The sequence below is a fragment of the Nelumbo nucifera genome, chromosome 2, assembly GCF_055504915.1.
Source record: "Nelumbo nucifera cultivar China Antique chromosome 2, China Antique-T2T, whole genome shotgun sequence".
Taxonomy (NCBI): Eukaryota; Viridiplantae; Streptophyta; class Magnoliopsida; order Proteales; family Nelumbonaceae; genus Nelumbo; species Nelumbo nucifera.
In genome coordinates this window covers 70,327,101-70,344,355 of record NC_142650.1, presented here as the reverse complement: position 1 = coordinate 70,344,355, position 17,255 = coordinate 70,327,101, and the positions used below count along the sequence as shown (strand labels likewise).

General features: G+C 36.6%; 1 protein-coding gene across 2 annotated transcripts in view; it reads left to right on the top strand.

Annotated features, from left to right (window-relative positions):
* The window catches only part of LOC104601522 (PH, RCC1 and FYVE domains-containing protein 1-like), a 76,035-nt gene that overhangs the window by 35,756 nt on the left and 23,024 nt on the right, over positions 1-17,255 (top strand). For both annotated transcript variants that reach the window (XM_088897080.1, XM_088897079.1), the window contains one exon: positions 12,757-13,169. In XM_088897080.1, the coding sequence (XP_088753206.1) occupies positions 12,757-13,169 (413 nt within the window). The remainder of the gene's footprint in view (positions 1-12,756; positions 13,170-17,255) is intronic.

The following is a 17,255-nucleotide window of genomic DNA, read 5'->3' as shown; positions in this document are numbered from 1 at the left end:
ACTCCCTCTACTTAAATTTGCTGATTATACTCCTTTTTTTGTGATGCTAAATCTGAGCAAGTGATTTATCTAAGATACTTGCTAGTCGGGTTTTAGGTGGTTTGAGGTTTGAAGGTTAATCTTGCTAAAAGTGAAATGATGGCAATGGAAGAAGTGGAAAACTTACATGAACTGGTAGGTTTGCTAGGTTGTAAGAAAGGTACTTTGTCGTCCAAGTATCTGGGTCTACCATTAGGAGCCAAATGCACATCAAAAAGCATATGGGCCCTAATGGTGGAGAAGGTGAACAACAAATTGGTTCCCTGGAAAGAAAGGTATTTATCAAAGGGGGTAAGGTGACCTTGATAATAAGTGTTTTGGCTAGCATTGGGTTTATTTTATGTCTTTCTTTCCCATGTCCACAGAAATAGCTTTGAAAATTAATAAAGCTATGAGAGACTTCTTGTGGATTAGTTGGAAGGAGTCTAAAAAATATCACTTTGTCAAATGGTATTGATAAAAAAATGGTAGATTTGCAAACCCTTCAAAAATGTTTCCTTGGGCATCAGAAATTTAAAGGTTTTCAACTTGGCTCTCTTGGGCATGTGGTTTTGGAGGTTCTTTGATGAACAAAATGACTTAGGTAGAATTATTATTGCTCAGAAATATGGTCTCCAAAATAATGGATGGGATGCAACTGATTCTGATCTTCCTTTTGGTTGTGTAGTTTGGAAGGGGACTTACAAAGATACCCTCCTTATTTTGAAGTGGATCAAGTATAAGGCAAGAGTACGTGATAGTTTAAACTTTTGGAAAGATAATTTGTGTGCAGGCTTACCCCTTAATGTTAATGTAGTTTAAAAATATGCTCTGAGAAGCGCTATCATTTTAAAAGGAGAAGACAATTGGGCCTACATTTTAACTCACTAATGAGCTTCTAACAGCTATTTCTGTTAGTGGGTTTCTAATGGCTAGTTTTACATTAAATGTTCCATCAAGTAGTTTTTGTTTTCTATTTAAAGCTTTTTAATCTCAAACTAGAGGCATCAAGTTCTTCCCTTTGTTTTGAGAAGCTTAGAGCTTTCTTTAGAAAGCTAAGAGAGTCCTCTCTTGGGCAGTTGAGTCCCTAACCTTATTGCCTCATATTGCAAGCCATCTCATTTTTGTGAAGTTCCATCCTATTTCCATTTTTTGTTTAGTTCTTTGAGCAAATTTCTTCCATTTTCTTTCTTCATATTTGAGCTGCAGCAAATGTTCCCAAATTTGTACTAAATGGCTTCTAAGAAAGAGGTTTTAGTGGCTTCTTATGTTGGTCATGGTGATTTTGTGTTATAGATTCCTTCTTTTATAAGGAATTTTAATGATTGGGAGATGTCCCAAATATTTTATCTGTTGTCCATGCTGCAAAACTCAAGATTAATCCACAGCTTCTAGATCAACGGTTATGGTTCTGGTCTAAATCCGATTTTTCTCAGTCAATAAGTCAATAATGACTTAGGGTCAGAATCCACCAACTACTTTCCTAGTAAAGCTGTTTGAGATGGGATTGATCCATCAAAAGTTAAAATTTTCTCTTAGTCATCTACTGAAGAGAAATGCTTGAACTTGTCTAAAATCTTGTGTGTTTTGTGCAACAAAGAAGCAAAGACCACTAATCACTTGTTTATCCATTGGGACTTTTCCACCAAAATTTGGTTACATTTGTTGGAAGGGCTGAAATTCAAATGTTTCATGGCCGAACCTGTTAGGGTTGCTGACCAAATTACAAAATCCAATCTGGGAATCGATTTCTCAGTATTTGAAAATTTGAATTTTCTTGATCAAACTTGCATTGAACTAGATTATTAGATTTGAAACCCAAAATTTAACTGAGCGTACCTGATACGGGGTCCACAAATTGCATCTCCCAGAGTGGTAGTTCACACTCAAAATTCAGACCTAGATTGGCCCCTCAATTGAAGATGGCGCAACTGGAAACTTGAAAACAAAAGTAATGACATATTAGTAGTGAAAAAGAATATTGAAAGTATTTAATATTCATTGCTAAATATACAATAAGAATCCACTGGTGTGGTCCCCACTGTGTTCGTATGACAGTAGTTAGTTATGATTAGTTTATTTCAGCTTTATCTTATCTTATCTTATTATTATCTTTCCGTGTAAGCAATAAGGGTATTCAGCCCTTTTTCAATCCTTTTACAATTATGATACTATGAATATAAATTTAAGAGTGGGGCGCCTGTTTTGATACAACCACTCTCTTTCCTCAGAAATCTCTCTATGAGTTCTCCTTCTCCTTCTCTCTTCTCCTCTTCTCTTCTTCTCTTCTTCTCTTTTTCTTTTAGTTTTTATTTTTTGTTCAAAACCTAAGACTAGTTGTAGTCTTGTATGACTACTTGGTATCAGAGCAAGATCTAGGGCTTCTCATGTGAGTCTGATCCAGCTGATCACATGAGAATTGCCTAGGGCTGGAAGATTAAAACGATTTTTTTTTTCGGCTGGTTCTTGGAGGTTATCAGAAATTGTAGCAGCTGTCCAAAGATTGGATTGTGTTCTTGATAATCAGGAAGAATCAGAGAAAGATAAAGAGATCAAGATTAGTTTTTTTATCAAGACTGAAGGTGGCGATCAGAATTTCCTGAGGATTCTTAGATCAATATCAGTTTTTGATCAAGACTAAAGGTGACAATCAGAACTTCCAAAGGACTTTTGGATCAAGATCAGTTTTTTCAAAATTTTCTGGGTAAGATTTCATTCCTTCTTGAGTTCGGCAACAAGGTTAGCTTAATCTGAGAGGTACGACTATAAAAAATTACCTTTTATCTATTTTAGGTTTTTAAGAGAAAACCCTAAAAATCCAGGACTGTTACTATTTCCAGATAGGTGATTAGACTTCCCTTTCTCAATTGAAGTTTGTTTTTTTGCTCTCTGGAAGACCCAGTAGAGTTGTTCTCTATTTCAAAGACCCAGTACTGTTGAATCTGATTTCTGTTTCTAGGCTGACTGTTATTAGTTTTCAAACCCAATAGGTTGACTGATACAGTGATTAGAAGTTTTTTTTTTAATTATCGAATCTGAATTCTGCTTGTAGACTAGTTGTTATTAGCTTCAGACCCAGTAGGCCAAATGTTACAGTGATTAGAAGGTGTTCTTTAATTAACTCCTAACCAAGAATGAAGTTTAAGAACTAAGGGGAAGGTGTTTTTGGGACTGGTGGTCCAGGTAACATGACTGAGAACACTTTTCAGATTACAACTGTTAAGTTTGATTGATCAAACTACTTAGAATGGGTCCAATCATCCATGACAGCCATTTGGGGTAGAGGAAAACTGAACTATTTGTTAGGGGATGTGAAGGAACCAACTAAGAAGGATCCCACTTATGCTAAGTGGGTTCAAGAGAATTATTTGGTGATGACATGGCTGTGCAACCCTATGCAGCCACATATCAGTCAAAACTACTTATGGGCAAAAACAACCAAGGAAATATGGGATGTTATGAAAGAAACCTACTCTCAACCCCATAATGTTGCTAGGGCTTATGAGCTAAAATGTAAGGTTAGAAATCTCAAGCCATGAGAGAAACAGGTCTCTGTTTATTTTTCAACCTTGAAATCCCTGTGGCATGAAATTGACCATCTTTAAACAGTTGAATGGGAGAGTCAGAAGGATGCACAGACTTACAGAAAGCAAGTCGAAGCTAATAGAGTGTTTGAGTTCCTAGCTGGTCTAAATTCTAAATATGATATCGTGAGACAACAACTGTTGACAAGAGACAATGTGACTCTATCACAAGCCTATTCCTTAGTGCATAGTGAAGAGACTAGGAGAAAGGTTATGTTGCAGCAACAACCTTTCGAATCAGCCTTGGTAGCAATTAGGCCCAAGGGGTGATAAGGAGAGGGATATGAACAAGGAAGCTAAAAGGGACCTAGTATGTGAGCATTGCAAGAAACCTAAACATACTAAAGACACCTGTTGGAAGTTGCATCCACATCTAGTTCTAGGAAAACTTAGAAACAAAAAGGGGAATGCTAATATGGTTGTTAATGGTACAACCTCATTAGGCACAAGAGGCACTCCTTTAGACACCCTAGCTATTGTCCGAACTGCTTTGACTCAGCTGGAAAATAAAGTTGTTAATTCAGCTCCATCTCCTCAGCCACCATTAGCTCCTCCCACCTAAGCTTTTGCTCATTCAGGTAATCGGGCCTCAGCTTACCATGCTTCAGCTTTAGGTAATACAGAATATTTTTGGGTAATAGATTTAGGAGCATCTGACCATATGACTAGCTTGCCATCACTGTTTACTACCTATCATTTATCTTTCAACAGAGACAAAGTATCCATTGCGGATGGCTCCCTTGTTTCTATTTCTGGCAAGGGAGACATCAAGTTGTTTAATGCCATTTCCTTATCTTTGGTTTTGCATGTTTCTAAACTTTGCACTAACTTACTTTCAGTTAGTAGCATTACAAAAAACTAGAATTGTTCAGTAACCTTTTTCCCTGATTGATGTGATTTTTAGGATCTAGAGACAAGGAAGGTGATTGGGACTAGCCGTGAGATGAATGAAATCTATCTGCTTGAAGGGAGTTCTCATTGAGAAGATAGTGAAACTAAGAGGTCTTTTGTTTCTTAGTCTATTGGTCAGGTTATGCTTTGGCATAATCGATTGGGTCATTTATCTTTTTCAGCTTTAAAGAATTTGTTTCCTAGTTTGTTTGAATCTATCCAAATATCCAATTTTAGATGTGAGAATTGTGAGCTTGCAAAGCACTGTAGGACTACTTATTCATTGAGTAATAACAATAGTATTCCTTTTGAAATTGTGCATACCGATGTTTGGGGACCTTATCATATCATTGCCATAGGAGGGTACAGATATTTCTTGTTGTTTGTTGATGATTATACTCATTTTTTCTTGGGTCTACCTTATGCATTCTCGAAATGAGGTTCCAGCATTGACTTAGATCTTTCATTAGATGATTTTAACCTAATTTGGGGTCAAAATCAAAATTTTTAGATCCACATTTTTGGGGTGATGCTATTCTTACAGCAGTATATCTCATAAATCGAATTTCTTCACGGGTACTTGACATGAAACCTCAATTTACCCTTTTTATATCCTAATAAAGAGTTGTTTACCGTTCCCCTTAAAACCTTTGGGTGTACTTGCTTTGTTCAGATTCTTGGTTCTCATCGTTCCAAATTTAATCCTAAGGCCTCAAAGTGTATCTTCCTTGGTTATGCACAAACTCAAAAGGGATATTGCTACTATGAACCCACTTCTGGGAGGAGATTTGTCTCTATGGATGTCACCTTCTTTGAGGATATACCCTATTATCCAAATGATTCTCCTCAGGGGGACAGTAGTGAGGTTGGGATTAACTCATTAGAAGTTCCTTTACCAGTTTCATTAAGTGAAGAGGGATGTAATGGAGAGGGTTGTTAGAGGTGCAAGAATGTGAGAGTCTATCATAGACGGTGGAGGTAGGTTGATTTTGGTCATCAGTAGTCTAGGCCAGCCCCAGTTCCTTCTACAAATCTAGATCCAAGTACCACAGTCCCTTTATCAGATATTACAGATGAGATACCTTCCACTATTGAGCCTTCACCTCATTAGATGACCTTGACCTCCTTATTGCAGTCCGTAGAGGCAAACGTCGTTGCACCACATCCACAACTCACTGCATTTCCTCGTTCCTGTCCTATGATCATCTGTCCCCCTCTTACAAGTCTTTTTTTGCGTCCATTGCTGATATTCCCATTCCCAGAATAGTGCAGGAAGCCTTGTCAATTCTTGAGTGAAAGGATGCAATAAAAGTAGAAATGGATGCTCTCATCAGAAATAATACCTGGGAGATAGTTGATCAGCCTAAAGGGAAGAAACCGGTTGGATGTAGATGGGTGTTCATTGTGAAACATAATGTTGATGGTTCCATTGAAAGGTATAAGACCTGATTAGTTGCAAAGGGATTTACTCAAACATATGGTATTGACTACTTGGAGACTTTTGCACTAGTAGAAAAGATGACCACTATCAAAGTCTTACTATTTCTTGCAGCCAGTTACTCTTGGCCTTTGTTTCAAATGGATGTTAAAAATGCCTTCCTCGACGAAAACTTGCAGGAAGAAGTTTACATGCAATTGCCTCTTGGATTTTATGGTGCACAAACAAGAAAGAAGGTTTTCCAGATGAACAAAGCCTTGTATGGACTAAAACAGTCCCCCAGAGCTTGGTTCGATAGATTCAGACAAGCCCTTGAAAAGTTTGGATATGTGCAGGCCCAGTTAGACCACACCTTGTTTATTAAGAAAGTGGATTCTTCCTTAACCTTGCTTGCTATATATGTGGATGATATTGTAGTAACAAGGAGTGATAACAGTGAGATTGATTTTCTTAAGAAACTCCTTCATCAAGAGTTTGAGGTGAAAGATCTGGGAGAGCTATGATACTTCTTGGGTATTGAGGTAGATAGGTCCAAGCATAGGATTTTTGTTTCTTAAAGAAAGTATGTTCTTGACTTGTTGGAACAAACTGGAAAGTTGGGTGTTAAGCCTGCTGACACGCCTATTGAATAGAACCACAAGATCAGTGCAGAGGGTGGAGAGCCTCTTGAAGATAAAGCTATGTTCCAATGGTTAGTTGGAAAGCTTCTCTTTGTCTCACGACCAAACATCAGTTATGCAGTCAGTGTTGTTAGTCAATATATGCACTCTCCTATAACTACTCACCTACTTGTAGTTGAGAGGATATTGGCATATTTGAAGAGGTGCCCAAGCAGAGGCATTTTATTCAAGATTAATGATCACATGAAAATAGAAATTTACAGAGATACTGAATGGGCTGGGTATGTTGATGATAGAAGATCTACCTCTAGATGTTGTGCTTTTGTAGGAGGTAATCTTGTCTCTTGGAGGAGTAAAAAACAAAATGTTGTTTCTTGTTCCAATGATGAAGCTGAATATAGGTCCATGGAAAATGGTGTGGCTGAGATTCTATGGTTGAGATCACTATTTGAGAAGTTGGGTATTGTTTATAAGAAGCCCTTAATGCTATACTGTGATAATCAGGCTAGCATTAATATAGCCCATAATCCGGTACAGTATGACAGAACTAAGCATATTGAAGTGGACCAACATTTTACCAGAGAAAGGGTTACATCTCAAGAAGTATGTCTTTTGTACATCACCTCCGACATGCAGCTTGCAAATCTTCTCACCAAGGTTGTTTCAAGGAAGAAGTTATAGGCAGGCCTATGCAAGTTGGGAATGACAAATATCTATTCCCAACTTGAGGGGGAGTATAGAGAACACTAATGTGGACCCCACTGGAGTGGTCCTCATTGTGTTTGTATGACAACGGTTATGATTAGTTTATTTCAGATTTATCTTATCTTATCTTATTATTATCTTGCCATGTAAGCAATAAGGGTATTCACCCCTTTTCAATCCTTTTACAATTATGATACTATAAATATAAATTTAAGAGTGAGGCGGTTGTTTTAATACAACCACTCTCTCTTTTCTTAGAAATCTCTCTATGAGTTCTCCTTCTCCTTCTCTCTTCTTCTTTTAGTTTTTATTTTCTGTTCAAAACCTAAGACTAGTTGTAGTTTTGTATGACTATTGTGTCCAACTACAGTATCTTTTTGATGTTAGAACCATATTTTCAATATCAATGATATTTGGAAAAATTTCTTTGAAATTTCCCCATTTTTCTAGGGACAATATGAAATTATCCAGGAATATTTTTTCTCTAATATCTTCAATATATCATCAATATGTTGGTGATATTTTGGATCTTATTGATAGATTATACATTTAAAAGAAAAAGAAGGAACAACTAATATTTTAGGGCACTGTTAGAGAGTTTCTAATATTTCATTAAGTAATCATAGTTTTTTATAAATCTTTTACTAAAAGAACAAGTGGGGATTTTGTGATTGAATGATTGGTATATTATTTTGATCTGTTTCCTTTACGAAGTCAATATAATCCAAAAGAAAAAGAAGAAACACAACTACAAAAGATGATTCTTAATCTAATGAAAATGTATAGTGAAAAAAAGGCAAAAATCAAATTGGGAAGTAAATGGCATGTATAATAATGAATAAAGAGAACAAAGATAAATGGAATTCGGATTCAGTCCTCACAAAATCATTCTCACACTGTTCCCATAGCACCTTGCAGCTGTGCATTGGGAATATCTCCCCATGACTAAAAACATACAAGCATGGAGATCTTCCCAATGCATGGTTGCAAAAGGCTGTGAGGACGGTGTGAGGACAGTTTCGTGAAGACTGAATCCAAATTCAAATAGAAGACTAAAAGGGAGGCAGAGAAAATATCTATTAAAGCCCCTTAATGTTTTCTATTTGGTTCATACGGTTGTTTGCTATGATTTTTTAGCCTTCAATGTTGCAATTTTACTTCTTTTAATATTTCCTTTAAGGTTTATTAGTAAATTCCATGTTTTAGAAAATTTCCATGACTTTTTTTATTTTCCAAATTTCTTATTGAGATTAGCGAGATATCCCCAAAATTCCCCATCTCTAGATGGTGAAATGTCCATCGATATTGAAATACGAACCATGGTTGGAACCCTATTCTCATTGTTGTTTGTAGAGCCCCTCAATGTACACAGTTGGATGTATATATTAACAGTTTTATATTTATACAATACATGCACTACAATCTAATACTCTACCTTTTCAAAAAAAAGTGCATCACTTTGCAACTAGCCTAACTTTGTACCTATCAGGGCTACCATCTACCCTGTATTTAACTATAAAGGCCCATTCACAATCAACTGAGGTCTTTCTCTGTGGTAGGTTGACAATATCCAACGTTCCATTCTTTAAGAGAGCATCCATTTGACCTGCATTGCCTCCCTCCCCTTAGTCTTTACCAAAGCTTCCACTACGTTTCTAGGAATAAAAGTAGAGGATTTTGAAAGGATTGGTAGATAAGAGGTGAATAAGAGAGAGACAAATATATTGTGGGTAGTAGAAACTTGCTTACTCTTAAAGGAATAGCAAGGTCATGGTTTAAATCAGGTAATATTGGACTTACCTCTTTAAAGCAGATTAGAAGTGGTTGAGGTGAGGGATCATTAATAACATGCTTTCTTCATCACTAATATTTCCAAGAACTCAATTAAAACATGCATCTTCATTTTTCTTAACAGAAAACATTTCTTTTTTCATAAAAAAAATTGAGATCCCCTTCTTCTTCTTCTTTTTCTTTTTCTTACACCTATTATGTTCTGAACTATGTCTCATGTCTCTGCCCTCTAGGTAGTGGAATGCCTTGCATTACGCCTCCCCATTTTAAAACATTGCTTCCAACTTTCTTCATGTCCCTCGTTTCAATTCCATCAGATATGTCTGAGAATATTGAAAAAAAATCCAAACAAAAATCTTAGGAGAGGCTAGCAAGAAAAGGATAAAATACATTTGGTGGATTGGGTACAAGTGTGTAAACTTGAAGAAACTGGAGGTTTGGGTTAAAAAAACAAGGGAGATGAGCACAACACTATTAGCGAGATGGTTCTGAGGACTCAGTTCTAGACCATACCAGCTTTGGAGGAAAATCATCACGGAGAATTTTGGTTCTAGAAACTTCATTTGGGACCTAGGTATCATCAAGGGCTCCTACGGTTGCTCAATTTGGAAGGGCATTGGAAGATACTACAACATTTTTATTCAAGGAATACAGCTGAAGGTGGGATTTGGAGATAAGATAGAGTTTGTTTCTGGAGAGATGTAAGGTATGAAGATAGGGCCTTGATGGAGAGGCTCCCCTCCCTACTCATACTATGTGATAACAGGGATGCCAGGGTGGTGGATTCTTATAATGTGCAGAATGGGGGTGTGTATCGGTGCCCTACTTTTTGGAGAAATTTGAATGACTAGGAAATATAGGAGCTAACCTCTCTCCTCAAAATCCTAAACAGTAATTGCCCAAAGCTGGACCAAGAAGATAAAAGGTGTTGGAGATGGGAAAAACCAAGAAGGTTCTCTGCTAAATCTTTTTACATTCAGCTAATAAATTCTCAGAGAACAAGTCCCTTCTAGGGCACCTTTTTTATTGTGGACTGCTCTGTCAGACAGATATCTCAGTAGAGACAATCTGGTCAAAAGAGGGATTCAAGTTCAAGCCAAGCACTGCATAATATGTGGGTTTGACAGGGAAACAGCATATCATTTGTTCTCACATTGTAACATGGAAAGAGAGATCTAGAACATTTCTGCAATGCTGTAAACCTTAGTCTTATCCAAGCACTTTAAAAGATCATATAAAGGCTTGGAAGGTGCAGGGGCTAAGTAGAGAGGGAAGGAAGGTATGGAACACAATCCCTGTAACAGAAACTTGTTGTATTTGGAAAGCAAGAATCAGAAGATCTTTAAATCTAAAAGGCATACATGGGAGAAGTGATAAGATGGGTGGTGGGGGTGGCACATTCATCGTTAAGTGCATCAGATTTATTTTATAATATTCCCTATTAGAGATCTTTTGATTATTTGCTTCTCAGTGCACACAAAATTCAGCTAACTTAAACTTTTTGTAATATAGTTCACTGTACAGGTTCTCAATTTTGATGTAAAGGATTACAACGAATAAATATGAGAACACTTCACCTTTCTCTCAAAAATTCGTGAGTTCTCTTATTGAGGATTACATTTCTGGAACCCAAACTTTTCCCTTCCTTTTCCTTCAAACCAAAAAACAGCCTAAAGGTCCTTCAAAAGCTGGAACACAAATCAATCCACTATTTATTGTATTAGTAGGAATCAGCCACTATAGCTTCTCTGTTGCTGCTTCCGGAATCAAAAAAAAGGAAACAACTCCCTCAGCTCTCTTAGAGGAGCATCAGCACACCATGGATTATTCTAGAAACTCACCCTTGTTTCAGCACCTGACTTATATTTGATAATTTTTTTTAAATGAGGGTATGCTTTGCAAATGCCTTTTCAAACACTGCAGCCATAGAAATATGGGGAATTCCTTTATCCTAACCATTGTTTTACATGCCATATTTCTCAATGATCAAAATTTTCCATAAACCATCTCCTTCTTCATTGAACTGCCATATCCATCTAGACAATAAGGATAAATTGAATTGTTTAACCCTTCTTATGTCCATTTACCACAGTTTATAGGTTTACAAACCTTATCCCAATTCATCACCTTTGATGATTCTTTCCATCCAGACCATAGAAAATCCCTTGTAGACTTCTTAACTGATTAGCTACTGCTTATGGAATATGAAAAAGTGACATAGTAAGCTGTAAGTCTAGCAAGAACACTCTTGAGTGTTATCCTTCTCCTTTGGACAAGTTTCTGGCTTTCCATGAAGCTGGATTTCTTTCCACCACAAGATTCCAAATGCTTTTGGCATTGCTTTTTCCCTTAAAGGCATCCCAGATATTTGGAAGGTGGGAGCAATGCCGCAACCCAACTCAAGGGCCAGGTCCTCTATATTATCTACCACTTCAACGGGAAGCATTGGACTCTCACAAATAAGGTGAGACTCAGAAGAAGATGAAAGAATAGATTCAGAAGTCAGAAGAGATCATAAGTACAGGAACAGAAGGAGGAATGGCAAACATATCTATGCTCCCCATGTGGCAACTCTCCTCCTGGGAAGAAGCACCCTAATAAAAGGAATTCAGATCTCTTACCCACAAGAATCCTATCCACACCTACCCACAGGACACTACATCCGTACATTGAGAACATTTCCTGTATTTGCATGTTACCATTCATGGGGAGATGTTCCCAATGTACAACTGTATGTAGTATCCTGTGGGTAGGATTCTTGTAGGCAGGAGATCCAGCTTGTAATAGAAGGGTATAGACTCAAAAATGGTCGCACCTATAGACAACCTCTTCTCATACATAGGATCAAATTAGATCTTTGGGGATACAACAAGCAGTGGTCATAGTGTATAATCACTTTGTATGTGCTGTACCTAGAAGGGTAATACTGTAATTTCCTTTGTCATCATTAATTTATTATAGTGAATATATTTTCTCTTGGACTGGTTGACAGAACAGACTACCCATTTCTAATCATGGCTTCCTCTCTTCTCTCCTCTTCCAAATCTATTAATTTAGTATTGGGGCCATGTATGAAGGTTCTCTCATTGATCAAACATAAAGTTTAGGCTACTATCACAGAAGTGATTTTTGGTCTACGATTTGGAAAGAGAAAACTGCAGCCTAGGGCTTTTATTTTTTACATCTGCCACAGGCCAGAGTTATTTATTTAGACAATCAAATATTTGGAAGAACAGAGTTCAGTTTGCCTTAATTTATGTGCTATTGGTTTTCTGCGTTATTTCTTTTTATTTTAAATTATAATGGCTTTAGTAAGTTAATCATATCAGAATAGTAAGCCAATAATCCAATCATCAAATCCTCCTTTACTCTTAAACCAAATTCCTTGAAATGGATACAGACCCTAAAATATTTTGATAAAAAGATATTGAATTATATAGTCCAGATATACTTTACCTAGACCACCTTGAATGTATGATGGTATAACTTGATACTGCTTTTAGATCATTAATATTATCTTTTAGAAATACTATTTAGTACTTTATATTTATTTTACCTTTCTATTCATCTTCTTTGAAATGAGCCATCTATTAAGAATGTTATACATGCAGGAAGTTCTACATGATATGTGTCTTCTTGTATAATTCATTCTTTTTTTTATGACATTCACTAATGCTAGTTATACCATTTTTTCTCTTCATTTTTTCAGCTGAAAGAAATGTCAGAGAAGTTACCTTCTGAGGTTTATGATAGTACAGACATCAAAGCTATGCATTCTCAGATAGAAGCTTTGCTGAAAACAGATGGAAGTCAGGCATCAGAAGCTTCCTCTTCCTCACCTACTGGCATTTTAGATTCTGAACAACAAAGTATGCTTGACAATACTCTCATGGTTGATGAATCCTCTGCTAGCATGCAAGACCAAAGGATGGATGGTACTGAAGGTGAGGATGGTAATAGACCATCTGTTTCTGATATCAATGAGGCTGTTCCTCCGCAAAGTATGGAAAATGGCTCAAGACCATCAACATCAGAGGTGACTGAACAATTTGAACCTGGTGTGTATGTAACCCTTGTTCCACGTAAGAATGGGACCAGAGTCTTCAAACGAGTCAGATTCAGGTATTTATTTTCTAGCATGCCACAGAAATTTTCTTCTCCACCTTTCAATATTTATAGTTTCTATCTAACTACCAGTAGTTAAATTCATATTTCAAGACAGTGTTAATTATCTAGCTTTTAGATAAAAGTAGAGCAGGATCTTCAAGGGGAGGTCCATCATCTTTAGAATATTTGGCATTGTGTTCTAAAGGTGTGTATCAACTTGTTTGTAATCAGTCCAATTTTCCAAATTGATAAGGTCTCTGGTGTATTTCTACTCTTTAGTATCTAACCATGAGGAGATGAATGCATCGCCAGAGTCACTAGTGTGGATAAATAGGCAATAATCATGGCAGCTCCAGTAATTATTTTCTTGACATGTTCACACCAAGGTCTCGGAGCTTGTTCCCATACAATTATTTCTTCAACTTATGAACAATAGACTTGTCACTGCAATACCTTGGAGGGGGTCTCATGTACAAAAATCACCTTCAGATGTCCATGTAGGAAAGCATTTCTGTCATCCATCTGTGAGATAATCCAATCCTGAACAGATGTAAGAGAAAGAAGAACCCAGATTGATGTCAATTTAGCGACTGGAGCAAAGGTTTCTTCACAATCCACGCCATACTCTAATTTTATCCCTGAGATGCCAAGTAGAATTTATATCAGTTTGTTGAACTATTGGACTTGATCTTCATAGAGAAAGCCATTTACTACTAACAATAACTACAGTAGAGGGGACCCGTGCAGTGCATGGGACTTATCAAGGAAAAGTGAAACAACAGAAACTGGTAATTATATTAATAATTTTAATTAATATTTGGGTGATGACTTTCCACCCTTAATGTGTAATCTCTTTTTTTTCCTTGACAAAATTTTTATTTACTTATCAAAAAATAATAGATTAATAATTTTAGTAATTTCTTACAAAAGAATATTTAGTAATTTATCTTAATTGTATTAATAATTTTTAACAAAAAGAATAAATTATTGATAATTACTTAATAAGTAATTATTTTTTCATATTATCCGTTAGTGTTCTATTTTATTTATTTTATTCTACTAATGGTTAAATGTTATAATTAAATTAATCTATAGATTTAACTTTTTTCAATTAATCTATAGCTTGCTCAAGGTTTAAGACTAGTTGGGCTTTGGTTGATCCTCAACCTGACCCAACTCCCTAAGTTGCACCCCTAAGAGCAATGTGAAATTTGTAATTAGACTGAGCCAAAACTAAGCACAACCCATGCATGCATTATTTTTGGATTTTTAACTATTTTTAAATAAAAATTATTAATATTGAATTCAAAGGAACTATGGGGGATGAGCTACCCCCATTAAGAACCAAAAATATAAAAGATCTCAGGCAAGATTTTGATACTGTATTGACAATTTTAGATGTTGTGTAGCCCATCCCTGCCCACACCCTAAGCATAATAATATTTGTCTGGGCTTGGGATAGGGACAGGTTCACCTGTCCCATGGAGGGGTTGGATGTATGGCTGTATCTCTTTAGTCTCTTTCTCTGTGATCCTTAATGGGATTTCTTCGGATTTCTTTCATATATGTAGGGGTTGAGACAAGGGGATCCCTTGCCCCCTCTGTTATTTGTTTTAGTGATGGAAGCCCTAAATCTGTTATTGAAGAGGGGTGTCCAGGAAGGATGGTTAGGGGATTTAGTGTAGGGACAAAGGGACCATGCATTTCACATCTGCAATTTGAAATTGGCACCCTCATATTTATAAATTCAGTGGAGGATCAAGTTCTGAACCTAAGGGGAGTCTTAGCAAATTTTGAACTGCTAACAGGCTTGAAGGTGAACCTGGAGAGGAGTATTCTGATTGCAGTTGGAGAGATCAATCAAGAAGAGATGTCAATGTTTGTGGCAGTCTTAGATTGCAGAATAGGGGAGCTCCCTTTTTCTTACTTAGGACTCCCAATTGGGGCTAAATTTGGCTCAGCAAGCACATGGAAACCTCTCATAGAGAGAGTGGAAATGAGGTTGGAAAACTGGAAGGCAAGATATCTCTCTTTGGGGGCAGAATTACCCTCATAAGAAGTGTATTCAAAGTCTACCTACTTATTACCTCTCACTATTGAAAATATCAACTTTTGTAGCTGATAAGATAGAAAAAAATCATAGGGACTTTCTATGGGAAGGGGCAAAGGGTCCAAGGAAGTTTCATCTAGTAAGGTGGGAGAAAATTTGTAGGACGAAAGCTTTAAGGGAGCTGGGTTTAAGAAGAATAATAGTGTTCAATAAAGCTCTTATGGGGAAATGGTTATGGAGGTTTGGGCTAGAAAAGGAAAGGGATTCATTATGGAGAAGAGTGGTGGTAGGGAAGTATGGTGTGGTGAGATTTGGGTGGGAACCAAGGGAGGTATCCAATGGGGTGGGTGTATGGAAAGGTATAATGAGTTTTAACCAGGATTTTAGAGGCCTGGTTAGTTTTAATGTAGGAGCTGGACCTAGAGTGAGGTTTTGGGAGGATGATTGGAGTGGGGTTGGGAAATTGTGTAATTTGTACCCAAGATTGTACAGGCTGACTGATCATTAGGTCTCTGTGGCCCAATGTTATGAAGTTAGTGGTGAGAAGGTGGTTTGGAGTCCTAAGTTAGAAGACCTTTGCGTGACCAAGAGTTGGAGGAATGCGTTAATTTGCGTGACAGATTGGAGCAAATCAGAATCTCTACAACTAGTGAAGATGGTCAGTGGTGGAAGGAGTGCGGTAATGGAAAATTTGCAGTGGAATCATTTTACATGGACCTCATCAAGCAGTGTAGTTAATGATCAAATGAGTGGAATATGGGGAAACCCAGTTCCCCCAAGAATTGAAGCTTTTGCCTGGTTGACTACAATGGATAGTGTCCTCACAATAGATCATCTAAAAAGTAGGGGGTTTTGCATGGCTAGCTACTGTACATGTGCAAGTCAGATGAGGAAACTCTACCCACTTGTTTTTCTCCTGCCACTTAGCCTGTTTTCTTCTTAATTACTATTTAATTTTTATTATTATTACTTTAATATTGTATTAATATTTTATTTATACATGTGTCTTTGCTTGTTATTATTAATTTATTAATATTTTATTATAATGCTATTATTTTATTATTATTTTACTAGTATTTTGTTAATAATTTATTAATATTTTAGTATTTTATTAAGGTGTTATTTGAGAATTCTTTTTCGATAGATCTTCTAGTAGCCCAGATGACCAAAAGACATATTGAGCTTTTGGGGTCTTGTTTTTAAAGACAAAGACTGTTTGGTAAGTGGCTTGGTTTTCCGGGCTTTTAAAAATGCGTTTAGAGGCTATATATCATGTAGAAAGACCCAAAAGCTTCATTTGGAGCTTCTCGAAATTCAGCGTTTTCAGTCTTTTCGGGTCTTTCCATGCACATGTCTTCTCATCCTTCTGCCTTTTGGTTACCAAATGGAAAAAGACCAATTTTAGGTCTTTCGAGCTTGTCGAAGCCCAAAAGACCACACGGAAAGACTTGCCAAATGCCGCCTACCTAATATTAGGGTTTGGGGGATATTTTGTCATGAGTTCCTCCTTAACAGATTCTAGAATGGGAATCCCATTACGCCAAGAATGGGAATCGGAACCCCATTCCTGTGAAACAAACAATTGGCCATTCTAATTCAAATTCTAGGCATCTATTCTAGGGAACCAAACAGACCCTTAATGTATTATGTTATATTACTATTCCCTCTCCCCCACTCCCTCTCTCTCTTAAATATCTTTATTAATATAATAGTTCTCTCATTAGCACATTATAACATGCATTATTATGAGAGGCTTTGAAAAACTCTGACGCCCCTCTCTCTTTCTTTATTAATATAATAGTTCTCTTTCATTAATGCCCCCTCTTAATTATCTCTATTTGATAATATAATCTCTCTCTCTCTTTCTCTAATAATATAATATTTTGAAAATAGTGTACAGCTTTATTGATGACATAACAATGTTTATATTTTATATTTTTAAATCAAAAGAAATCAAAAAAAGCAAGAAAAAAAGAAAAAAAATAGATAAATACCTTTGCTGAAAGGAGAGGTCTGCTGACATGGACTATATATATATATATATAGGGAGG